We start from the raw sequence: 25898 nt of genomic DNA on the forward strand, positions 1-25898 counted from the left end.
ATGGGATGGTGGTCTGTGGCAAAATGTTAAAACATGAAAGTGTTTTAGAACCTCCGAATCGGAGCCATCTAATATTCTCTATGGCAGTGGTTCCCAAAGTGCGGTCCGGGGACCCCCAGGGGTACTTGAGGGAGTTCCAGGGGGTCCCCAGCTAAATGATAGTTTGTAACCAAATGGACCCTTATGGGTCTGTAACTACACTCTCAGAGTTAAATTAACATTGATTTTACTATTTGAATTGGGGTCCCTGAGATAGAAATGCCAGTAAACGACTGGGGTAACGCTAGTATTAAACGGGGGTCTGTAGACTAATGCATGTCAAACTCGGGGTGCTTGAAATTAAACGGGTTGAGAATCACTGCTAGAGCCGTAACAATATTCTCTTCCTGGCATATATTTTCTAATGGTTGTCCGCGGAATATTAAATTAGTGTCAATTTGGGGGTCCTTGGCATGAAAAAGTTTGGGAACCACCGGCTCTGCTCCGAATGATACAGATCAACCAGAGTACTCTGAGATCAACAAGCTGCTGACACTGCTGCACACACAGTGCACACATGCTTTGTGAGTTTCCCCTCCTACTTCCTTTCGTGACGGAAGTGTCCGACCGGTAGCATTCTGCACGTTTCTACTTGTGGCCAACCAAGTCGCCAAACTGGATTATAAAACAGCCCAAATTGTACCGACACACCACGAGACCACTGTAACAAGGACTTAGGTGAGTTCGTGGGAACTGTTGGCACTTTGATATAAGCATGTTTGCGGTTCCCGGACGACGAGGCCGTCTTTATTTGCTGCTAGCCAGCCACGCGACGCGAGTAGGCCGTGTGTGTGTGTGTTCGTTAGCATAGGAGCAACGCTCGCGCCACATCAGTGTCGCAGGTTATAAAGGAGAAGATGTTCTGTTAACGGTGTCCAGTTCTGTACGCCTGGTGTCTTGTTTGTTTTGCTGTTGTGTGCTCCGACAGGGCGACTATTTAAAACCAATGTCAATGTCTGTCTTAGATAACCAGCTGTTATCATCACGGCTAAAGTGGCTAACGTTAGCGCGGTGCTGATAAGATGCCTCATACCACCAGGATTAGTTAGACACGTCATAATCGAAAACCAGAAATTTAAGCGATGTGTTAAATCCTTAAAACATATAGGACAGGTAATCCCCAAACCACGCAGTTGTATCTTTCTTTTTGATAAAAAAAAATGCATTCAAATGGAAATTGAATTGCACATTGACGTGCATGTAGCAGGACAGACAGACATTTGATTTGTCGAAAAGATCGCGCTCTGGACATGCTACACGCACTTCCGATTATTTATGTTACGTCACTGACTCATCCTTGATGTTGTTGTATTGTGCATGTTGCCAGCAGGCTTAGCTATGTCAGCTTGAACCACACAGTTCTCTGGTACAGTGATTCTCAACTAGACTTTCTTTAATTTAATAGACCCCCAGTTTGACATGCCTTAATAGTTCACAGACCCCATATGATACGATTTGTAATCTCATTCACCTGGAAATTAGAAATAGAATACACCTTTATTAGCTGATCATGGGCAAGCATTTGCATTTAGTCATCTGAAGTTATTTGAGACATATGTTGGCCTCAATTCAATAGGTAAAGATCATTATCATAATGTTGTAGGCATAAAAATGCTCATTTTGAGCTGAAATGAGTTGAACAACTTGACAGTTTAGAATAGCATATTGCAGCAGGAATAGCATATTGCCTTCAGTAAACAGTGGCATTACAGTTCCATTACATACCGTCTGACTGTCATCACCAGAGAAGTGACCAGTAACCACCGAAAGATAATTGCATACATTGTGATTTATTTATGATTAAATCAAAACCTGCCTTCCTCTTTAGGAAACTGTCACATGTTGTTGTTGTTCGTTCTCCACAGATTGACAACTTTCTTTGGCAATGTCGCGTTTCTTTGCCACCGGGTCTGACAGCGAGTCAGAGGAGTCCTCGTCCGCGGATGAGATCACCGCAAAAGCACCCGGACCTAATTACAAGCAGTAAGAAGCACCAGCCAGTTTTGCACAGAGCATCTTCACAATACATTCATTGTTTTGTATTAACATATTGTATTCCATAGGTCGCTGCTGCTTAGTGACGATGAGGAGGACACAAAGAGGGTCGTACGCAGCGCCAAAGATAAAAGGTAAGTGTATCTGGAGAAACGCTTACACACTAGTTAGTAAATCAAGTAGATCCCAACATATGTCATTAGATGCGTTTGATGTGATTTTATTAGACGTCAAGCAAGAAAAACAAGTTACATCATGTCCATCTAAAGGCCTATTCAAAGTGGATTTTCGGTGGTGAGGTGACCACCACTCCGGTGGTGAGGTGACCACCGGAGATGTAATAACGTGGAGTGGTGGTGAGTAAAAACAGAGAGAAGGGCTGGGGAGAGCGGTCGTTTGCTCTTCACCGCGGCTCCGTGACATCATGTTGTAGTTGCGGTGGTCACCTCACCACCGATAAATCAGACTATGAATAACGCTTAAGCGTCAAGGATAAACAGTCTTCCCACTTATTGTCATTGTGGGCCTTGGTCTGGGACAAACAACATTGCAACAAAATACATAGAGGCAAACATTAAATCAATAAATAACACAATCAAGAGCTACACTGCCTACATACATAGGATGTACCTACATGTGATGTCATTGCTAATACATGATACCGTTCTGCAACATTTTCTAAAAGCCATGCTTTGACCCTTATCTTAAAAAGGAGATGGCTGCTGATGCTCTTTATATTCAGGAGTAGCGAGGTCCACCTTACCGCTCCACCAAATGTAAACGAACATTTGCACGTGTATTTTAGTGTGCGAGGTCAATGTTTACCCCTATGCTCATATATTTACATTGTTCATGTTTAGAATGACTGTAGGTGGTGTACAGGTGTAGCGTCTCTCTGTGTGCCTTTCTAGCTTCAGCTCTTTTTGAGTCCAACTACCTTATTTAATCAACTCAGGTTTGAGGAGCTCACCAACACCATCAAGACCATCCGCAACGCCATGAAGATCCGGGACATGGCCAAATGTTTGGAGGAGTTTGAGTCGCTATGTCGAGCCTTCCTCAAAAGCAAGACTATAGTGGACAAAGAGGGGGTGCCCCCCTTCTATATCCGTCTTCTGGCCGACTTGGAAGACTATCTCAACCAGGTTAGAATCTCTTACATCATCGTTACGTTCCAGGCCACTTTTACACGAGACCGGGCACCAGAGACAACGGCAAGGTCCCGTTGTGTTCTCATTTTTTATTCACCTTTTACACGAAGATGCTGTATTTGAAAAAAAATCCGTTCTACTTATCACAAGGCGTTTTGTTTACATCATAGTTTTACTTTCACTGTCTCTAGTCACTTCATTTGTATTTTTAGGATGAGCGTGGCGAGTGAGCGCTTGCTCATTCTAGGAACTCCAAATATTGCCTACGGGCTACGGCTCTGCATCAATGTAATTAACATATGCGTTGTGAGCCCATGTGAGCCATGATGTCACAAGTTTTGCGGATTCACCGTTTTGCCTGTTTACATGGAGACATGAGGAAAGTGGAAACTGCGTTTTGTTTAGGTTAGCCAACTTAAGCATCCTAAAATGAGACATCAAATGGACTTAAGACTGTTTAATGTTTGAGTAATAATAAACATAATGACTGAGTGTGTAGAGTTTGAGTTTGTTGTAAACAGAAATGCAAGAAAGTGATCAAAACAAATACACCCTTTGTTTTAGAGAGGGAGAGGGAAAAACATTTTCAGACAAGTTCTTAAAAAGCAGATACTATAGAAGCTCCAGAAATGTTGTTATAAAGTGTAACTACTGCATCACAAACACTATCAAATTCATATGTTATTGAATAATTCCTCTCTTCCAGATTTGGGAGGACAAAGAAGGAAAGAAAAAGATGAACAAGAACAACGCCAAAGCGCTCAGCACGCTCCGCCAGAAGATTCGCAAGTACAACAGGGACTATGAGACTGAGATTGCTTCTTACAAGGAGGTACTGCACAGCTAATTTAACCAAATTGACCCTTACAGGTCCATTTTAGTTAAATGTTTACCATCTACAAATGGATCAATTAACACTGAAGATCAAACTGTGTGGGGTACTGGGGGTCTTCATCACAGGGTCATAATCACTAGTAGTTTCGTTTCGGTGTGTCAATGTCCTTACAAAATTATTCTCCCCCTTTCTCAGAACCCACAAGAGTCTGCAGATGAGGAGGAAGAGAAGGAGCCAGAGGAGTCTGGTTAGCTTGCCTTTTTTGTCTAAAGTCCGTGTTGATTCTAGTTGTCTTTGTTTCTATTAGGGGTGCATCAGAATATTAGGTTATTTGTTTATGAAGGCAAAACATAATTCTCTTTTGGGAACACTAATTTCATGATTGATTTGGGCTGCAGGCCCACTGTACAGAGTGCATCACAGAGTGCATCACTTTATCTCTGTCCCCTTTTTTTTGGAGACCCATAACATTTATCTGGGAGACATTTCACTACTCCGTATGCCCTACATAGGGAGTTCCAAGTAGAGGGCTATAGTGAACTCATCTGCAAAATATGAAAATGCATTCGGCGCTAGTACGCCAGGGTGACGTTAGGGCTGGGGCGGTATGGGATTCTTTTAACCGCGGTTATTGTCCATTTCATAGGGCATAACAATTATCACTATGTATTCGGACACCACTACAAAATGGTGTGAGTAGGGAGTGTTTTGCTCACAGCCCATGTACTGATTGTTACTAATGCGGATAAACACAGAAGACATGGAGAAAAGTTTAAAAACAATGTTGGTGTTTTCCTTTTAATGGTAAATAAATTGTGGCTGTAATCATGGTGTAAAATGTAAATTTTATTATTTTCCTCAGGTTCATCTTCAGACAGTGACGATGACGATGACGAGAAAGATGATGCCAAATCGTTCTTGAAGAAGAAGCCTCCAGCCGAGCCCACCCCAGATGCCAGCCAGTTCCTCAAGACCGCCAAAGGCTCAGGGGTATGTTCAAGGCTCACTTCATGTTGAACAGTCAAAACGCATGCATCCTTTTCCCTTCATTAGCCCCTACCAAGACTGTACTGTGTAACATTCGATGGTGATTGTTTCCCCTCTGACAGGACGAGTCATCTTCTAGCAGTGATGATGAAGATGGAGAGTGGGGCTCGGACAGCGCAGGCAGTGGCAGTGAGAGCTCCGATGACGGAGAGGGAGGGACGGCTTCCTTAGCCCAGGTCTTCCTCAAGAAGTGAGTCCCTCTTTCTATGTCTCTGTTTGGCAAATTAGTAAAACCATTGAATGAGTCTTTATTGTATTGCTCAGTAGTTTGTGTTTTTTTTCCCATCACATTAACCCTGACAAGGCTGACATCCCTAATTTGGGCACATTTTCAAATTATTTTTCTTTTTACTAAAAATGGCTTAATTAAGTGGTTAGAAAAGCAGCCTGGATGGCATTCAAATCCTCTACTCTCCATCCCCCATGACACAGGAGTGCAAGAAGTAGGCCTGCATGATTATGGTTACAACATTAAGCAAAAATACTCAGGATTATAATTTTAATCAAGATTATGAATCACAATTACTGGTGATTGTGGCTTTTGGTGGAAAAGGATGTTCCTATAATTTTCTTAATGCCTTTTCTGCTCATTGTGCTTATTGGTGTCAAAGCTTCGATCAAGTTGTATGCAAAGACCTCTGTTAGCCTGATTGGATTGGATTTGGGTTTCACAAATTGCATAACTGTGAAACGTAAAGTAATGATTTTTGACAATGTTTCACATAATTGTGCAGCACTGGTAATGATAAGTCTGAGAAGAAGAAAGAAGTGAGGAAGAAGAACAAGAAGAAGGAGAGGCTAGAGGAGGAGGCGGAGGAGGAGGGCCCAGAGGGAGAGGGAGAAGGAGGATGGGAGAAGGTGAAGGGCGGTGTACCTCAGGTAAAGCCATGTCCGCATGTGTCCATGCCAATTTAGGCATTTATAGCATTTAGAACGACCACATGTCTTGTGTTAACACATTTAGACCTGGTGCAATCCATACGTTGTTTTACCTTTGAATCCGGATGCTACCTCTGGCTCATTAGCTTTACATGTACCAACATAATTTATGTTTTGAATTTTTGAAGGTTTTCAGAAACCTTAGGTTAGGTTTTAGAAGGAGTTTTTAGAATGGGCCTCGGGTCTAAATGGGTTAATTATCTGTTACTAGGGATGCTCCAATGTGATACCGATCACATATAATCAACCTTGCTTTTATGGTCGATAACTGATATTTACTGATGCCAACTTTATCGGTCTAAAAGCAAGTTAAGCAAGTTTCCAACACTATGGATGTTCACAATCAAACATAAACATTATAAAACTAAAATCTTGTTTAAAATTGTATTTTGATTCGATACCGAATATTGCATTATGACGGCCGATCCAACACCGATATGATGACCGATATATCGATATGATGACCGATATATCGATATGATGACCGCTATATCGATATGATGACCAATATATCGATATGATGACCGATATATCGATATGATGACCGATATATCGGGCATCCTTACCTGTTACTGAAAGTGACACGTTTGTTATGGCCCCTACAGACTGTAGGACCTTTAAAGTTGTCGGGAAGTCATCAGATTATGTATTTCACACTACAGGAGTCTTTTTTTATCATGGCTTTCAGTAAACTATTGATTGGCAGCTAGGTATCGCACACTGCAAGAGTACCAAGATACATATAGGCTATTTGTTTTTTAATTTCAATTCATTTTGAATTCTCACGTACCTGCAGAATCCCATGATACATGCGCGATACAGACACAGGATGCCTCTCTCTCTCTGCGCATGCACACACAGAATACACAGCTAAATCTTGATTTTCATTAAATAATAACTCTGCGTCTCTGTTCTCAGCATGTGCGTGCGTGCGTGCGTGCGCACACACAGAGCGCACGTGGTCCAGATGTTTGCGCTGCAGTGTAGATTCGGACTATTTAACAGCAATATTAGGCTAATATAGCTACCAATATGTATGACACCTGGATTTACCCACTGAATAAAGGTTATATATTATCATCTGTCGATACAGACAGACAGCTGTCCTGTGCTCTCATTGGCTGAGTCAAATATCAAACCTGCTAGATATTCAGAGACGCTCGGGAAGGCATCGGCGAGCGCTTTTATCGGCACTGGATCTTCTCGTAGAGCCTTTCACACACAGCGAGCAAAACCTCACTATCAAAGCCTGACCTTGCATCCGATTAGGGAAAAGCTCCCCGACAGCATAATCGGAGCAAATATTGTGCAGTGTGTAGAGGGCCTTAATCGTAACAGCATGCATTTTCAGATCTGCATCATTTCATAAATCCAGACTGACTCTTTGCCATGGAAGTATGGTGGACTACAATAACGGTCACATTGACAAATGGTGTTCGTTTATTATCATCTTTCACTGTACAGGAGAAGCCCAAGATGTTTGCTAAGGGCACAGAGATCAACACAGTTGTGGTGGTGAAGAAGCTGAATGAGATCCTGCAAGCTAGAGGCAAGAAGGGCACAGACAGGTAAACGGCAGGACTACCGCTCCACTGAGCACTCATAAAATATGACTGTAAAGTTCAGACGGCTAACAAGCAGGACTACAGCAACACGGAGCACTCGGCGTATGGCTGCAAAATAAAAGAAAACGATGTAAATGGCAGCTTTAGTCTACTGCTGCAAGTAGGTGATATGGTGTTCCAAATGATCTCTGATCCCACCCCCTCCTCTGGCAGAGCTGCCCAGATAGAGCTGCTCCATGCCCTGGCAGGCATCTCCAATGAGCACAACCTGGGCGAGGGCATCCTCGTCAAGATCAAGTTCAACATTGTCGCCTCCCTTTATGACTACAACCCCAACCTAGCTGCCTTCATGAAGGTAGGACATGCTGACATTTGGTAAACATTCTTACACGGGTGTTTATATAAATCCTTGAGTATGTAAATGTTGTTCAATCACAATACACCTAATGACTGCATGTTACAGATATTATATAGAGATTTTTATATAAATCAGTATGTGGAGTAATTTCTCACTATGTCGATATGGCCCAATTGATTGTCACTTTATAAACTGACTGTGTGAAGTTGAAGTTGAGTCTGGAAAAGCATGCAGCCCTGTACATTTTCAGTACCTTACGCTAATGGCCTTGTAGATTAAAGCTCTGCTACAACGTAAAACAGCAATTGAGCGACAACAATGAGGAGAGGTGCCCTTTGCTCAGTTTTGTAGCTCAGATATCCCTGTGTCACTCTAGCCGGACATGTGGAAGAAGTGTCTGGAGTGCATAGACGAGCTGCTGGACATCCTGTTCGCAAACAGCAACATCTTCATTGGGGAGAACATCGCAGAGGATAGCGAGAACCTGGCCGCCGGCGAACAGGTAGCTCACCCTCTGTTTCATTCCTCACAGTAGCACTCCATAGCCTGTGTGAGTTGTGATATCATTCTCTGTCTGTGTCCATCAGCCTTTCAGGGTGCGTGGCTGTATTCTGACCCTGGTGGAGAGGATGGATGAGGAGTTCACCAAGATCATGCAGAATACTGACCCCCACTCTCAAGGTGAGGCCCTGTCACTCATTGATATTAAAAAAATAGATGCCTCATTGGCCGCTGCAGTTCGTTGGACCGATGTGTGCTGAAGGAAGGGCGGAATAATTTACACTGGGGGAGGAAGTACACCGGAAGAGTGATAGGCACGTTACGTCACGCTGCCACTCAAGTGACTACTGGCCAATCACAGCGCATATTTTCCGGGACTTATCAGACCAAACATGCGCTCTGTGACGCATGCTTATGCTTCCGCGGTGCTTCGCAAGGAATCTCGGGAAAATGTTTCCCCTCCTTTAGCACATACGCTCCAGAGCCGGAAAGGACCTTCATACAAATGAGTAGACAATACATCAATACATACAATACATTTATATATGGTGTGACGCACCACACCTGTGGCCCTTCCACCATCAGTCATGTGACCTCGACATTAGTGATTAATTCATGTCTCAGAAAATGGTGCAGAAATTGGTGTGCAGGGGGGGGGCACGGTGGCACAGTCGGTAGTGCTGTCGCCTCGCAGCTAGAAGGTCCTGGGTTTGATTCCCGCTGGGGACGCTGTGGGCGCTGGTGGCGTGTTCTCTCCTCCGTCATCAGTGCCCATACCTGAGGTGGGGTTGGCAAAAGGGCATTTCTGTGTGGCGTTTGCATGTTCTGGAGGTGAAAGGAACTGGTTGGAATAACGTGCTCCTTCCACGCGCTACGTCCAGCCAGAAATGGGTTACAAAATCGTGGGATAAAAACGTATCTAATCTAATCCTAATTCAGAGTACGTGGACAACCTGAAGGACGAGGGCCATGTTTGTGGCATCATTGACCGCTTGCTGGACTACCTGGAGAACAAGGGAAGCACAGAGGAGGTGTGTCGCGTCTACCTGCGTCGCATCATGCACACCTACTACAAGTTCGACTACAAGGCTCATCGCCGCAGCCTCGGCCTCCAGGGAGAGACCAAGGTAACCTACACTTCTTAATAGAAGAGCAAATCTTGATGAAAAGCAAAGCAATACAACTAAGGGCCTTTCCGATGAATTACTGTAGGAATGCATCAATATTTTTATTTGATTTTGGTGTTCAGCTGAAAGATTGAAAAAAACGAATTATGCCGAAACAGGATGTTTGGATGACGCAGTATTGGCCAGCAGTATGTTTACCCTGATAACCCTACATTGTAAACAACAATTAGAATAGTAGAATCAGCACACTGAGCAAAGGTATAAGACGTCTTTATTTGCACATAATGAAGACGTCTTTTACCTTAAAACTGGACAACTGAGTGAACCATTATTTCACCTGCATTAAGTCAAGTGCATCACTTTCTATGCAATATGAAATTTATGAATATGAGGGAGGGACACTAGGGAGGCCAAGAGGTGGTGGGATGCAAGGTTAGTACGCGCACAAGAGTTTCAGCCATGGCGGTAACAGTACAAATTGGGGAAAACAATTGGGAAAATAAAATCAAAGAATTTGAATAAAAACTGCCGATACAGTTTCGGTATTCGGCCAACTTGGCCAAGTGTTTCCTTACTTTCCGTTTCAGATGGGAATTTAAAATCTTTGCTCATCACTATATTACTGGTATAATTGCAGATTGTGTCACTCTGAGGACTTGTGGTAGGTCATATATTGAGCCAGGTTTCTCTGCACACACACATTTCAGTCGGAGCAGGACCAGGAGGAGAGCGAGGGCGAAGATAGCGCCTTGATCATGGACAAACTCTGCAAGTTCATCTACTCCAAGGACCGCACGGACCGCATCCGAACCTGCGCCATTCTCTGCCACATCTACCACCACGCCCTGCACTCACGCTGGTACCAGGCCCGTGACCTGATGCTCATGAGCCACCTGCAGGATAACATCCAGCACGCCGACCCACCTGTACAGGTAGGCAGGCAGCAGACACCAGAACGTGTTATGTACTAGGGCTGGGAAATGAATACAAAACTAATGGAGATAAATTCGTCTAGTTTTCTTTTTTTAACCACTTAATCCTGTATTATACTTTGTTGTACAATGGTTGTGTAATGTTTTTTTTAAATCTGAGCTCACGAGTCACATTTCAATGCTTTTTGAGCTTGTAGATCTGCTACTTTCACTGTGTGTGTGTGTGTGTGTGTGTGTGTGTGTGTGTGTGTGTGTGTGTGTGTGTGTGTGTGTGTGTGTGTGTGTGTGTGTGTGTGTGTGTGTGTGTGTGTGTGTGTGTGTGTGTGTGTGTGTGTGTGTGTGTGTGTGTGTGTGTGTGTGTTATGTTTTTATTGTATTTTCTTTTCATTGTTATACTTGGGTATCCGTTACATTCAGGGACACGTGTGTAGCACTAGCTGCACACATAAAATTGTATTTTCAACAGTGTTTGTTAAATTCTCTCTCTCTCACACACATATTCAGATCCTGTATAACAGAACCATGGTGCAACTGGGCATCTGCGCCTTCCGTCAGGGCATGATCAAGGACGCCCACAATGCCTTGCTGGACATCCAGTCATCAGGTCGCGCCAAGGAGCTTCTGGGCCAGGGTTTGTTGATGAGGAACATGCAGGAGAGGAACGCAGAGCAGGAGAAGATCGAAAAGAGGAGACAGGTGAGATCTTCGACACAAGGCTTCTGGCTTTGTGTTGCATGACGGGTTTTCCTCGATGGTGCCCAGAAGCGCTCTCACCTATAATTGTTACACAAAGAAACTGTGTGTGTGTCCTATATTATAATTAAGGGGTGTGTGTGTGTGTGTGGGGATTTTTTCGCTGCGTTTTGCGGATCCGAAAGTAGTGGCCTATCACTAGCTGTCAGCCTGGCACCAACAACCCACTAGATGGCTGCGGAAAACTGATAAAATCGACCCTGGTCCGAAAAAAACATTATACAATATTCGGTGGCAGCGTGCAAGCGTGATGACAAAGTGAGGTCAATATATATTTTTACGTCCTCCGGAATTTCATCAGATAGTCGGCCGAAAACCATTGTGGTAAATAAATGGTGAATGGTGCATTTATATAGCGCCTTTATCCAAGGCGCTTTACAGAGATTGTGCATTACATTGACCCATTCATACACACATTCATACGCCGATGGCAGCGGAAACCATGCAAGGCACAAACTAGCACATCGGGAGCAATTTGGGGTTCAGTGTCTTGCTCAAGGACACTTCGACAGTAACTCTGGTGCAAAATTGTGCAAACACCTTTACGGTTATTGCATTTAGCAGACGCTGCCTGCTAAATTGCATGCTGAAATATCGAAAGTACAGTACTTGAAACACGGCATGCACGCTGTGTATTACCCAGTAGCCATAATGTGACACTGTGTCCGTCCCCATTAGGTGCCATTCCACATGCACATCAACCTGGAGCTGCTGGAGTGCGTCTACCTGGTCTCAGCCATGCTGCTGGAAATCCCCTACATGGCTGCTCATGAGTTTGATGCCCGCCGTAGGATGATCAGCAAACAGTTTCACCACCAGCTGAGGGTGGGAGAGAGGCAGCCACTGCTGGGTACGCCAATGCACCACACTGCAACCTCTTATCCACTTAAACTCTATATTCCTTTTCCGCCTTTACACCAAATGTCTTCGCTGAAAATACAGATCTACAGATTCATCACACGGCGCATTGTGAGCATGTTGTTAGAGCTATTTCTGCCGAATATTCGGCCCAGAAACGGGACGCTCATGTTTTTAAAATCCACCTTGCGTCTTCATATGCCTAGTTGGTACATGGTTTGATGGGATACAGGATAGGTGGGCACTTTGGAAATCTGGGCACCTCGATGTAAAATTGTTTATTTTGTCCAAGATGTTTGAAAATAAAATTGTCTTAAGTAATGTAATGTATGTATGATGTGAACATGCACGGTATGTCATTATCAAACTTGGTTTTATCTGACCCAAGTTTGTGTCAAAAGAGAGGAATCTAAGATTTGCAGCATTACTGGAAAACGGTACCCAAGAGCCATTTTTCAGTTATTTTCAGGTCCAACGTTATAAAGCAGTGCCCGTACACAGTTGAACTGAACGTTGTGTCCCCCCCCCAGGACCACCTGAGAGTATGAGGGAGCATGTGGTCGCAGCCAGTAAGGCCATGAAGATGGGCGACTGGCGCACATGCCATTCTTTCATCATCAACGAAAAGATGAACAGCAAGGTTTGGGACCTGTTCCCAGAGACATCGCGAGTACGCGAGATGCTCGTCAGGTGAGCGACATCATTTAATCTCAATGCACGTTGCCGTTTCTCTCGTGCCCCTAGTTTTAAGTTACTATGTGTGCAGTTTATGAACGAAGCCACAATGCGGTGTTCAGTGATGAAGCCACAATATACAGGCTGGCTGCTTATGTGCATGGTCTACTATTTTATGTGCAAGGTCTAAGCGTCTTTGGGTACTTTTATATACGGTACAGTCTATTACAAAACTCCTTCACTAGAACAATGTTGGTGTAGCTAATGTTGCCTCCAGACCAAGTAAACTTGTTCAGACTAGTCAAAGACTACTTAAAACTGTCAGATTGCAACAGACTAGACTTTTTTTAATCGTCACAAAACCAATCGCCCGACAAAACACTATTTTTTTCCCCCCCATGCAAATAGCAGCCTGCAGCGCAGTTTGCAGTGTTGCCAGTTTTCCTGTAACATAGCTTAATATTCATAGTTGCCCGTTGCTTTAGTTTGGGCTTATTTCTGAAGTGTAGTTGCTTATTTGGGCTTGCTTTCATGATTCTTTTTGAAAATGGCGGATGTAATAGAGCTCAAGTGGTGAAACTGGTTGCTTCTTTTAGGCTTGTTTTCGTAGACGTGGTCGCAGAATCTGGCAACCCCGGAGCCTCTGCAATGCGTATATCTATTCTGTCTGAGCATAGACATGGTAACGCCCCGCCTGCCTCTGATTGGCCTACCGACACTGCCCGTCTTGCCACCACAGTCTCACCAGACTGTCCTCCGAGACACGAGGTTACTCCGTGGTGGGAAATAATACATGTACAAGAGAATGACAGCTTGGCACGTGCGACAGTAACTTGTACGCTTTATTTTTGTAATAGAGGCAAACTAAATTAAACTAATTATATATAAAAGTTACTGTCGCGCATGCCAAGCTGTCATTCTCTTGTATTATATCGTACTTGTATTATTTATTTATTTCCCACCGCGGAGTAACCTCGCGGCATACTATCCAGCATATAGCTATGCTATCCACCTCAGAGGAAAGTCTGGTAAAGGCTGACGGTATCTGTAGGCCAATCAGAGGCAGGGTGTTACTATGTCTATGCTCGGACGTAGAATAGATTTACGCCTCTGCAATGCATCCCACAACAAAACACACAGCATTTGTTTCGCTAGCTTTGCTTTGGAGTTTGATCAATTGTTCTATGAATTGAGAGTTGAGAATAATTATGGTATCTAGTTCATATTACACAAGTAGTCAGTCCTGAAACATGACGAGCAGACTAGAGATCTACTCTACAGTGGAGTATTTACCCCCTCATCACTACAGCATGGATAGCGTCGGCTAACGAGGGTCGCCAGCCGACCGAATATGTTCGGTTCCTCATCAACGGGTTCCGGCGCGTCGGCAATGCGATATGGATGGCAAGCGACGGGAGCGCCAGTTCAGGAGTCTCCTGCCGACAAGCTTGCGACGCTTTCAAACTGGCCGACAGCCGACCGCCTTTGCTATCTGGAGCTACCTTATGAGATTAACTGAAATAAATGTTTTTACATGCACAAATTTGAACTACAAACCAACTTCTACCACTTCTGGTTGTGCAGACTCGTCATGCTGCATTCATCTATGGACAGAGGAGGTTGTGTTTTGTGACATCATGCATGGGACATAAAATGAAGACAAACTGTTCACACACTCCATATAATTGTTACTTTCAGTAGCATGCTAGCAAATACTAAAAAATCACACCCGTGTGAACTGAGTGGTGTAAGGTATTATATAGCCTGATCAGCTGTGGTCTGACGTAATGTCTGACATAATGAAATCACACCCGTGTGAACTGAGTGACCATAGCAACCATGCTCATTTCTTTGGTACGAACAAACACGTGGACACGTAAACTAACAAAGCCAGTTGTTGGAGTGGTTTACACCACTCAAAAATAAGTACATTTGAATTTGTTTCCTTCTGTAGAAAGATCCAAGAGGAATCCCTGAGGACCTACCTGTTCACATACAGCAGTGTATATGACTCTATCAGGTGAGCACGGTTCCCAGAGAGCTCTACTGCTTACAGGGCATGTCTGTCAGTGATTTGATCTGTTATGGTACCATATTTATTAACATTTCAGGCCACTGAAGTCTTCATCACCCATAAGAATACAGACAGGTGGCATATTTACTGTATACTATAGTGTATACCAGTCAACAGATATGAACACCAGATCTATACATATCACATCATTGGATGATCGTTGACCTTTGTATCTTCAGTATATAGACAAAATCATATCTTTTACTGGTTGGTAATACATAAATACAATTGTAATGTCTCAAATGTATTGAGGTGTACAGTGAGTTATGGCTTGAATGTTTATCTGTTTATGTAAATGATGTGAAATAATGTCATTATTTCTGTTCTCCAGCATGGGGACTCTGTCAGAGATGTTTGAACTGGAGTTGCCCATGGTCCACAGCATCATCAGCAAGATGATCATTAATGAAGAGCTCATGGTAAACCACATGGTTGCTCTACCACTGCACTGAATGTTTTAATATTATGTGACATATATATATATACACTATGGAAGAGGTGAATGTACATTTGACATGATGAGCTTCTCTGGTGCTGTTATTGAGACGGTTGCTTCAAATGAAAGCATTGACACCCGCATGTGTATGTGATGGTCGCCCACAGGCGTCCCTGGACCAGCCCACCCAGACGGTGGTGATGCACCGCACAGAGCCCACCTCTCTGCAGAACATGGCGTTGCAGTTGGCTGAGAAGCTGGGCGGCCTGGTTGAGAACAATGAGCGCGTCTTTGACCTCAAGCAGGGAGTGTACGGCGGCTATTTCAACAGAGGTAAGTCCAGAACCCAAGACCCCCTGAGAGCAGCACCGCAAACCTCTTTTTGAACGACTGACCTCAGGACAGATCACTGCAGTCGTTCTCAAAGGTCCTTGAGGAGTTAAGTTGAGGGTCCACTATTGGACTTAGGATTTTATAGTGTCTCACATAGAACATTTTATCATTTATAATTAGAACATTTTATCAAATGGTGGGTCCGTGGCCTACCCAGCAAGCCAAATGACGTCATGATGACGTTATGATGACGTCCTCCAGTGACTCCGGTGACGTTCAGGACTAGGCCAGATCACAGCCCATATGGGGATGATCTTTACGTCATTTCCAGGACGTCTTCACCAGTTAAAATAATATAGCTTATTCTGGGCTAGATCTGACTAGTTATGATATGACTTAAGTTGATGTGGCCTCTATCGGACTCTCTCTGATTCATCCAGGGACCTCTGTCTTAGTGGGCAGAATGTACGTTGCTTGAAATCAGGTTATATTCTGGGCCAGATCTGACTAGTCTTGGTCTGACTTGATTTGGCCCCAATAGAGACGTCACTAATAAGTCAAGGTCCTGACCGTGCTTGCTGGGTAATGAATATCAAACTTGAAATCTAAGTTTGAGAAGCACTGGTCTACCTGTATATCTTTTGTAATATACCAATACATGTATATTAGTTGTTGAAGGGATACGTCATTTCAAAATCTTTCATCTCACGGTTTCCAAATATGGTAGCCAAGATTCCTTTGAACAGCAAAGCAATAGCCCATTTCGCCTAGAACACTTCTATTGAAGTTGTATCTACAGCTGAGATACAATTGTGTTTTTGATGCTGGTTGTTACTGTAACTGATATTGATATTTGAATTGGTAGCTGACTTAACCCATTTTGACCTGACATCAAAATATAAAAAAAAGTCTTCTGAAAGAATATATATTCAAAGATTTGTGCCGCATTTTCACGATTTTTCAAAAATAGCAGACCTACAAGCTCGTAGCGCGCCACTCGGTGGCGCGCTATGAGCTTGTAGATCTGCTATTTTTCAATAGCTAAAGTATAACATAATGCTTAGTTAAAACACCCAAAGGGGTTCCCGTCTAGACTGGGTTAAGTGAGGCAGAAGGCTGCTTTTACATTGTTGTATTGTAAAATGTGCGGAGGAGTGGCAGAACATTGTAGATGTCATCTGTTATGTGTGGCAAATTGTGAGGTGAAAATGATTAAATGTGTTATGTTGTCTGCATGAACGTTAATGTCAAGTGTGGTGCTTGTGTGTTTAAACTGTTCCTGTTGTGTGGTTTTCAGAGCAGAGAGGCGGTTACCAACAGAAGCAAGGTGGTTACCAAGGTGGTTACAACCGAGGAGGTGCTTATGAACTAAAATCCTATCACACATTATATAACTGCTATTGTATTTTGTATAATCCCAGTCTGATTACATAGAAATATTAATGGCCCCATCTACTTTGAAGAAGACATGTTTAAATCACTGGTTCTCTTCTCAATGTGGGGTCCCGGAACCACCAGGCGCTCTTGGGGGTCCCCAGCTAAATGATTGATTGTAATTGGAACCAAATGGACCCTTGTGTGTCTGTAACTAGTGCACCAGTGGTCCTGTACTGGTCCATTTTGGTTCCATTTGTGCAAACTAATTCATATCGAACTGAGGGTGCTTGAAATTAGAAATGTTGATCGTCGCTGGTTTATACAGTGCTGATGTTTGAACCTTTTGTCTTTCAGATAACAAAGGTGGCTACCAGCAGAAACAAGGTGGCTTTCAGAGAGGTTCGTGTGGCCACCTGGGCATTTCACCTCCTAGAACACTTCAGAAATGTTTTTGTTTTGGCATGTTCTTGTCTGATCACATCATACACTCTCCAGCCAGCAGTCTAGACTTTTATCCACAGCGGAGACAACATTGTGTTTTTGTTTTGCCGGTTGTTACTGTAACATTGCTATTGATAGCAATGAATCTAACAATCGATAGCTTACTAAGGAGATTATTGAATGTGTTACGTTGTCTGTCATGAATGTTGAATATTAAGTGTGATGGTTGGGTGTTTAAACTGTTTTCAGAGGGTAGAGGTGGTTACCAGAACAGAGGTGGTTACCAGAACAGAGGTGGGGACCGAGGTGGTTACCAGAACAAAGGTGCTTATGAACTATTTAATTCCTTCATTCACCACTTAACATTGTCTTCTTTTCTAATAGATGTCTTCAATTGTTCTGTTTCGTTAAAACTGCATACGTTGTGTTTGTGTATAATATATCCTGCTTCATGTTGTGGCATATTTAAACTTCTTGTTCTCATGTAGGAGTTTTGCATGTATGCGACTCGTGTGTTTTTTGTGTTTACTAATATTTACCTCCACCAATAACTCTCTTATCCTGCACCCACAGGAGATCATAGAGGAGGCTACCAACAGAACAGGGGAGGCTACCAGGGGGGAGGCGGCTACCAGCGAGGAGGCTACCAGGGGGGAGGAGGCTACCAGGGGGGAGGAGGCTACCAGGGGGGAGGAGGCTACCAGGGTGGAGGAGGCTACCAGGGGGGAGGCGGCTACCAGGGGGGAGGCGGCTACCAGGGGGGAGGCGGCTACCAGGGAGGCTACCAAGGAGGCTACCGAAACCAGAATCAAAGCAACTATTGAGCTGGGGAAAGCGTGCAGAGCTCGATCCTGACGATTCGTCTATAGCCCTCATTCCATAACTGCGTGTTTGAATTACCATGCTTGACAATGACTGTGTATCTCTTTTCAGTGGTAATGATGCTAAACTATTTTAACAAAATACTGAAACACATTGAAATCCCGGTCCTCTACTTCAACTGCATAGTGTGATATTTCACTACTGGCCACTCCTATTTGTTGAGCCGGAAATAACCTTTCTAGGTTATTATTGCTATTAATTTAATTTGCAATGGTACTGGCTGGCGTACATTAAGGTAAAAGTTCGGTCAAGCAGATTGTTTTTTTTCTGGTAACCTATTCAATAAAACATTGTTCAATTACTATTTTATGTCTGAGGAGTTTTTTGTTTATTTTAATTTGAATGTAATGTTTGTTTTGTAATGTTACAATCATTATACCACATAGTTAACCGTTGTAGGGCTTGTGAGTTTGTAATGTGTCATCGTCCTGTCATAATCTAACCCGATCCCCTAATCTGTAATTGGGTGGTATTGGAACCGTTGATACATTTTCACTTCGAATAATACATTTCATTCAAGCTACAGCCTCAAGTCAAGTGAGCTGACATTACATACGTTTTACAGATTTGATTTAATATTGGGACTTTGGGCGGTCCGATGGTTATGTTGCTGAAGAACTTCCAAGTAGCTCACCCACTTGAGAGGTACTGTAACAAAGTAATACACAAGATGACGCTATACTCGCCTCATTTCTGTTTTGATAATGTTCGTAATGATTAAAGAATGCAAACCTGAAGCTGATTCCCTTGGTTTGCCCTGTAGAAAAGCCAGGGAGCCCTCTTCAATCCAGAAAGAATGAACACATGAGCGTCTTCACTCCCCTTGTTATGGAACGTGTAAGGTAAAGAGATAACCAATGATATCTTACTTATTTGCCCATTGCTTGAATTTGTGTGGTAGTCGGTTAGCTCACTTTACAAAACGGATTGTGTAAACCTACATAGTCTATGCGTTTGACTGTTGATGAAAAGAAGTGAAGGGAATCTCCTGTCAGTTTTCTTCTCTATATCTTGACTAAATGAAAATGGAACCTATCTATAGATTTTAATATGATCAATCTTCCATCGTGGAATACCAGGTTTTGTACCATGGCTACGGTCATGAGTTTTGTATTCCTTTGCTTCTTTTCACAATTTATATTAATTTAAGTCTAAAATGTTAAGACATGACCTTTTGACATTCTAGTTTTTTATTTAGTAACAAGATTATATTATAGAATTTTCTACTTGTATGATAACTGTAACTTAATCTGGAACAGTCTCTGAATGTCTTCCATGCATGACATACTATATCCAATATCCCCAACTACCAGGCAGATTACCACCATAAATACCCATTTTTGATCGATCACAAGGTTCTGTACTAAAGAACTATATTGAATATCTTTCTCAAATGTTGAACCACTTTTCAAAAGTCCTTTTACATAAAGTTGGTTTCTCAATGAACACTTCCTCTTTGGACATTATCCTGGCCTTCAGTCATGCAGAGCACTATAATCCGCCTATCCCTCAGTCAGACCTGAATCAAAAGTTATTTTGTTTTTTTACTTTATTTTAAAATTTGGGAAAAAAATGTGCAAGACATACTACATAATACAAGAAATAAAAAACACAAACTGAAGCAAAAAACAAACACAAGATGTCGTCATGGGATATTCAATATCAATAACGGAAACAAATGTTTACAGGATTTGAGATAACAGTAAAAAAAATGTAACCAATATTCACAAGAGATCTGGTTCGTTAACCTAAATAGCCCTTTCCCCACCCATCTTTTTCACCCAAATCGTGTTAGGTCGTGCCCTAGAAGATTTAACTGTCTCACAATATTGACCATACCATAGTTGACATAGACATTTTTTCTGCAACCAGTTCTTTGTGATAGCTTTTGTGCTTGCTGCCTGTAGGATCTTAATCGGAATCATCCTGACTTAGTCCATCCGGGATTTGTATGACTAAAAACATTTCAAATAGTTATTAGTCTTTGTTTTAAACTGCATAGAGAATCATATGAGTCGTATACCCATAGACATAGTTATATCCCAACAGGTATATCCTAACTGTTAAACATTTCTTGGACGTTATGCCAGGTCAGCAATCAAAAAGCATACCAAATTGACTTTCAAATACTATCGTCACGCTGATGAATCTGATGATGACCACACCGTGTACGAACACATATGTTTCGACATGTAGGCCTGCTTATAATGTGCATCCTCGGTTACAGCACATCCCCAAATGCACTGTACAATATATTCTCCCTTTTCTTGTATCTCCTCATTGTCGTTAGCTTCCCCTCTTCGGCCCCAGGTGCATCCTCCGACGCAGCTCCTGCCTCAGCAGGTCCCTCTCCTTGCGGATTCCCTGCAGCACAGTGCGATTCTCCTGGGCCCGACGCACCAGGTAGGGAAGTGTGTTATCCAGTGAGCCGTATGGCACTGACTTGTACACCACATAGCCCTGCTGGGCTAGAGAGGCATAGAGGAGCATGGGAGAAAATCAGAATATAGGTCTTTGGTGAGGAAATTGCATGGTTTGTGAGCTTGTATATCTGCTATTTTTGAATAGCCAACGATAAAATCTAAAATGACACGGGCGCTTTCCAGGTTTTAATGGGTTAATAATCAGAGAGGTGGACAGCAGGAGGGCTCTTACCCAGTGTAAGCGAGACATGGTCACACATTCCCAGCAGCTGGCCAAAACATACCGAGCCACCATCTTTGTCTACGCCCCACTCTGCCATCCTGTAGCTCAAAGAAACGACGAGAATACCTTTTTTCAGTATTTGAGCTTTATCACATGACTGAAGCTGAAACCATGTAATGGCAGCATCAAGGTCCCTGCTGGTCTTTGCTCTGAGATTGATGGACTTTGAAACTATAAAACATGAGCTAAAAGGACCAGAGTTAAACAATACATAAACCTTTGTATTTTGTTTCTCTCAGGAATGGTTATTGATACTGTGGTCCAATCTAGACCGCCTCAGATTTCATGTCCTTTAGTGGCGAGTGGCGACTGACAGACGGGGTCTAACCGTTTGGCAGCTCGTCTGACTGATTCCTCGTTGTGTGTGGCAACTATGATCCGGTACCGCTGAGGGTTCTGGGAGATGGCCGCCAGCATGACATCCAGGGAGCCGTTGTAACTGAACATACAACAGAGTGCAAAATACTTAAGTTCTAACCACTTGAACCCCAGCTTCCATATACTGGGGGTGGGACATTAGCCAAAAATATCAGCAAGTTCAAGTACAAGTTCACAATGCAACAATTACACGACACATTGTGACCTTGATGAAAAAAAGCGGTACAAGTACAAAGCCAACTCTGTTCCAGTTTACAGAGTCTAGGGTTTAAGTGGTCATGTAATGGCTCTAGAAATGAAGCATTTCAATTAACATACAAATGTTGATTCCCCGGCAACATTATAAACGTAATCATTTTTTCTTAGTGTACAGGACAGATTTTCCCCAGATCTGCTTGTTGAGCAACATTCATTCATTGATCATTCATCATCAGGAATCTGTTTTGTATTCAGAGAAGTTACCCTATAGTGAATATCATCATCATTATTGAATATTATTATCGTTCCCTATTAAGCCTCTTATATGCTTTGTTAGCTGGCGGTGTTGCTCAGCGAACATTCACAAGAGGAAAACATGCTGGATCTCCATCATGTGACAAAATCTAAAATGAGGCTTTACTCACCTGTCGTTGGTGTCCTCCCAGGACTGATGGATGGGATCCAGACGGCCTTCTTTATTAGCCAGCTTGCTCTCTTTATCCATGTAGGCCCCTCTTACCAGCTTGACCCCCAGACAGAAAGACTCACTGATAGACAAACGCAGGGCCTCTAGTAGGAGAGACCTTGACTCCTGAGAGACACAAACAAAGGAACTTGCTCTATCCTTTTAGCTACAAACCCAGCCTAATTATACTGTAAAATTTAAGACATGATTGGGTAATGGTATTAGGTTCATAAATCTGCCTTTGGACTGGCAATTATTATGAATCAATTAGAGACACAGAGGAAGCTAAAGACAGACCTCAGACCAGCAACCTCACAAAAGAAATAAAAGACGTCATCTACCTTTAGATAGCACTGGTATGTATTCCAGATCCAAGCGCCATCTTGGTTAAACTTCTTCATCATTGCCATGGTGACGAGGGAGAGAGCAGGGTTCATGTAGGTGTACTCTGCATCCACCAGAACTCTGACCTTGTTTACACTGGCCTTAGAACCATGAACCATTAAGAAATGATTATGTGCACTCTATGCAATTAGCACATTCCAGTATAACAAAATTGTATGATGTTGATTCAAATTTCCCACGTGATCCAAATTTCCCACAGTCCTTCACACCCATACCTCTGCGATTTTGTTTAGTCTCTGTAGACCACAAAGTAAATGGGCATTCTCGCTCTCCTCCAAGCCAGGGATGGTGATTGGCTGAGGGATGAGGATTTGGGTAAAAGGTCAGGGGTAGTATCTCAACAGCATCACTGTCAGATGAGATCCATGTACATAAATAGTCTTAAAAGTCAATTTGCTTTTTGTAATCATTATTATACAGTATAATTGGAACTTACCTCTCCATTCAGAGCTTTGACCAGGAGATCCAGGTCATAGGGTTGTTGTGAGAGTAGCGTGGTGAGTTTTACCTTAATGCAATGACAACAAATACAAACAGTCCATTCAAAGAAAGCAAAGTGGAACAGGCAAAAAAAAAAAAAAGGAAAATAATCTAAGTAATCAACTATACTATTACACAAACTGGCCAAATTGTCAATTAATATACTGTAAGAAACAGGCAAAAAAAATAAACGGTTGATCTACATTACAAGCTCACAACGCCTCACATCGCAAGGTGCTTGTAGATCGTCTATTTTCACAATCTGTTGTCTGTTTTGGGGGGTCGTGGCCTGAAATGTTTGAGAACCACTGTAGTGAACAGTGACTCACACACAGCTCTGGGTTGAGCAGAGCGGTGATCTTCAGCTGCATCATGGGGTCTTTGCTCCAAGCGTTGCTGTGGGACATTCGTACACATTCCAACATGGCCTCCATGTTCTCATCGTATCTCTGCTCGCTGGTGGCCAGAGCAAAAATAAATAAATACATGATTACCTACATTGCTTCTTTAGATTCAGAACAATGATTTGTTTTTAGAGATCTTTACTTGCTGCGACATTAAAAAAAGAACACATTCATGCATTACTAATTACAATACAATGATATGATTTGGGGCAATTCTGCACAATGAGTACTTATACTGTAAGTACATTTTGGCTGGTGGCTCAGCCACGTAGACTGTATGTTCCGAGTGAGCATGAGGATCTGGGTTTAAATCCAAGCCCCATCTTGTCTCTCTCTCTCTCTCTGCCTGCCCTTGGTTTCCAGTCTCTCTACACTGGCCTGTCTTACATAAAATGCCAAAAATAAACAAGTAATGATAAGACCAGTATAAGATATTGCCTCGGATTACACTAGATTACGAAGATGCATGAAAGAACTGAGCGGGCGCAAATTAACGAGAGAATGATTTCAGTCATGGTGATGATGTCATTACCCAGTGCTCTCTCCCAGGTCTTCCTCTATTGGTACCGCCAACATTGGCCTCAGTCCCAGAGAGCTCATCTTCTCCATGGACTGGCCAATCTCACTCTCGTTCTCCCCGGCCACAAACTGGGCGTACACAGACGGACGCAGGAAGAAGGAGAAGCCTCTCCTTCCTAGAAGGCTCCGTGCCACGGCCATCAGCTAAGAGTTGGGATATAATGGAGGGGGAAAATAAAGGGTGATGCAGGTGAAGGAGAGAGGCAGTCAGTGTGGAGCAGTGATAAGGAGAAGAACCTTCATAGTCTATTCTTACTAGTTTTGTTTCTCTGTCTCTACTGCGTCCCTGTTTTTCCCTAGGTTTCAGTTCCCGCCCCTACTGTCAATGCTTCCCATCTCATTTAAATGTAATTCTCCACCTGTAAGATCTCCTTAACCAATTCAACCCTATAATGCTTAGTTGACTGGCGTCCCCCGTCCCCTCTTTTTTTCCCTCTACACCAAGGGCTCCATCTTGCGCCACCCTTATCCCTAAACGTATTTGCCATTTTTTCACTATTTTGAAAAACATTTTTAAATAGTTCAACTTGCCGATCTACATCGAGACATTGTGATCTTGTAGATCGGCTATTTGAACTATTGTAAAAGGTTTTTCAAAATAGTAAAAAATGGCTAATTAGTTTAGGGATAAGGGGTGGTGCAAGATATAGCCCAAAATCTCTTCGCCAAAAATAGCTGATCTTGTGCATCTGCTATTTTTGACAGATTTTCGCCCCCAGAATAGAGATGTCAGTGTTTGTGATTTAAGTACTTGGGGTAAATTCTACCCATACATTGACACTCTCAAAGCACTAGGTAGGAAACGTTTGGCACCTTTGGGTGCGTGGACATAACCGCATTGGAAATAAGCCGCTGGCTTTTTTGCGGACATCCTTTTGATAATGGTGTCACAATGTATATAATTTTATTTTGCATACGTTTCGTTATCAATAAAGATGTCAATGCCATCCAGTGTGAGAGAATGAATGTGCAGGTAGGGAGCTCAGTAGTCTTACACAGCTGCTCTGCTGGGAACCTGTGTGTACATGGCTCACTAGCCCACCATGTGACTGTAGTATCTACCATATTAAGGGTGACAATCAATCTCACCTTCCCACAGTTGTTAACCAGTACAGGGATAGAGCATAGTTGAAAGACCCCCAAGGCACGGAGGAGCTCCGCAAGACTCTTGACCCGGAAGGCACTGGGGTCCTCAAATGTTAAAGCCACTGGGAGAGAATAGACCGCGCCGTCCTGGGTGAGAGGTGTTGCCATCCCTTCTCTATTTTCAGCTAGAGTCCTCGGGGCAGCAGTACCCAGCAGCCTCAATGACAGGTAGTGATGCAGCCAGGGTCGAAGGCGAAGGGATAGCATCATGACAGCTGAAATGCTTTTTAGAAGGCTACAGTTGTGTGTGTGTTTCTCCCACCCTTAAGTATATTCCACTGTTGTCCAACTCGTTATGTCTTGCCTTCTTTTTGTTTGTACTCAAAGTAGACAGACTTTGGGCTATGCGCTTTGTCTGGAGAGGAGGCTGCTCATTAGATCATGGCTGTGTGTAACAATCCAGTCATTTACCGGATGTTGAGGCTTCTTTTTCAATGTTACATGGACATTGCACATACTGTTTTCCCAAAGTTGCAAGTGAAGCTAAAAGGGAAATGGAATGGTAGTTATAATGCCATAATTATCATTTTTGACATTTTAATATTAAGTAGTATGGCATATTTAATCAATAGCAGATATACACTCATAATATATAGGCTACATAATAACATATATATATATACGCTCACAGCGGTCACTGTGATACACTGCAAGCTTGCACATTTGCTTTTTTTGTTTTTTTTTAGAAAAATCTTGAAACCGTATAATTTAGCATTCTTTTAAACAAATCTTTTCTTCTGGGGGTCCCAGGCGCTAAACATTTTCAGGTGGGGGGGTCCGTGGCCAAATACATATCATTTTGAGGGTTCTTGGCACGA

General features: G+C 42.9%; 2 protein-coding genes across 5 annotated transcripts; one reads left to right on the top strand and one right to left on the bottom strand.

The window, feature by feature from the left end:
* The first annotated feature begins 517 nt into the window (after positions 1 to 517).
* eif3c (eukaryotic translation initiation factor 3, subunit C) lies at positions 518 to 18622 on the top strand. Of its 4 annotated transcripts, XM_079493284.1 has the most exons (26): positions 519 to 717; positions 1905 to 2022; positions 2103 to 2168; positions 2990 to 3179; positions 3892 to 4017; positions 4216 to 4267; positions 4883 to 5010; positions 5130 to 5257; positions 5802 to 5946; positions 7471 to 7574; positions 7785 to 7926; positions 8306 to 8431; positions 8517 to 8610; positions 9370 to 9557; positions 10265 to 10489; positions 10994 to 11185; positions 11921 to 12092; positions 12631 to 12790; positions 14730 to 14795; positions 15181 to 15268; positions 15453 to 15618; positions 16916 to 16975; positions 17350 to 17394; positions 17686 to 17730; positions 18010 to 18095; positions 18204 to 18622. In XM_079493284.1, the coding sequence occupies exons 2-26, from the start codon at positions 1925 to 1927 to the stop codon at positions 18258 to 18260; spliced, it is 2949 nt and encodes a 982-aa protein (XP_079349410.1). In that variant the 5' UTR covers positions 519 to 717; positions 1905 to 1924; the 3' UTR covers positions 18261 to 18622. The 4 variants fall into 4 exon arrangements, with proteins under 4 accessions (XP_079349407.1, XP_079349408.1, XP_079349409.1 ...); XM_079493281.1 differs by having other exon boundaries at positions 518 to 717; positions 17686 to 17760; positions 18010 to 18622; XM_079493282.1 differs by having other exon boundaries at positions 518 to 717; positions 18010 to 18622.
* Positions 18623 to 20604: 1982 nt separating this feature from the next.
* Positions 20605 to 25290, bottom strand: prodh2 (proline dehydrogenase 2; the record flags this gene model as incomplete). Its single annotated transcript, XM_079492242.1, has 10 exons — positions 20605 to 20786; positions 20974 to 21062; positions 21353 to 21463; positions 22026 to 22192; positions 22408 to 22551; positions 22687 to 22767; positions 22908 to 22979; positions 23281 to 23407; positions 23888 to 24078; positions 25024 to 25290. The coding sequence occupies 10 exons, from the start codon at positions 25288 to 25290 to the stop codon at positions 20605 to 20607; spliced, it is 1431 nt and encodes a 476-aa protein (XP_079348368.1).
* Between the last annotated feature and the right edge of the window lie 608 nt (positions 25291 to 25898).

The sequence above is a fragment of the Electrona antarctica genome (genome assembly GCF_951216825.1).
Source record: "Electrona antarctica genome assembly, chromosome: 22".
Taxonomy (NCBI): domain Eukaryota; kingdom Metazoa; phylum Chordata; class Actinopteri; order Myctophiformes; family Myctophidae; genus Electrona; species Electrona antarctica.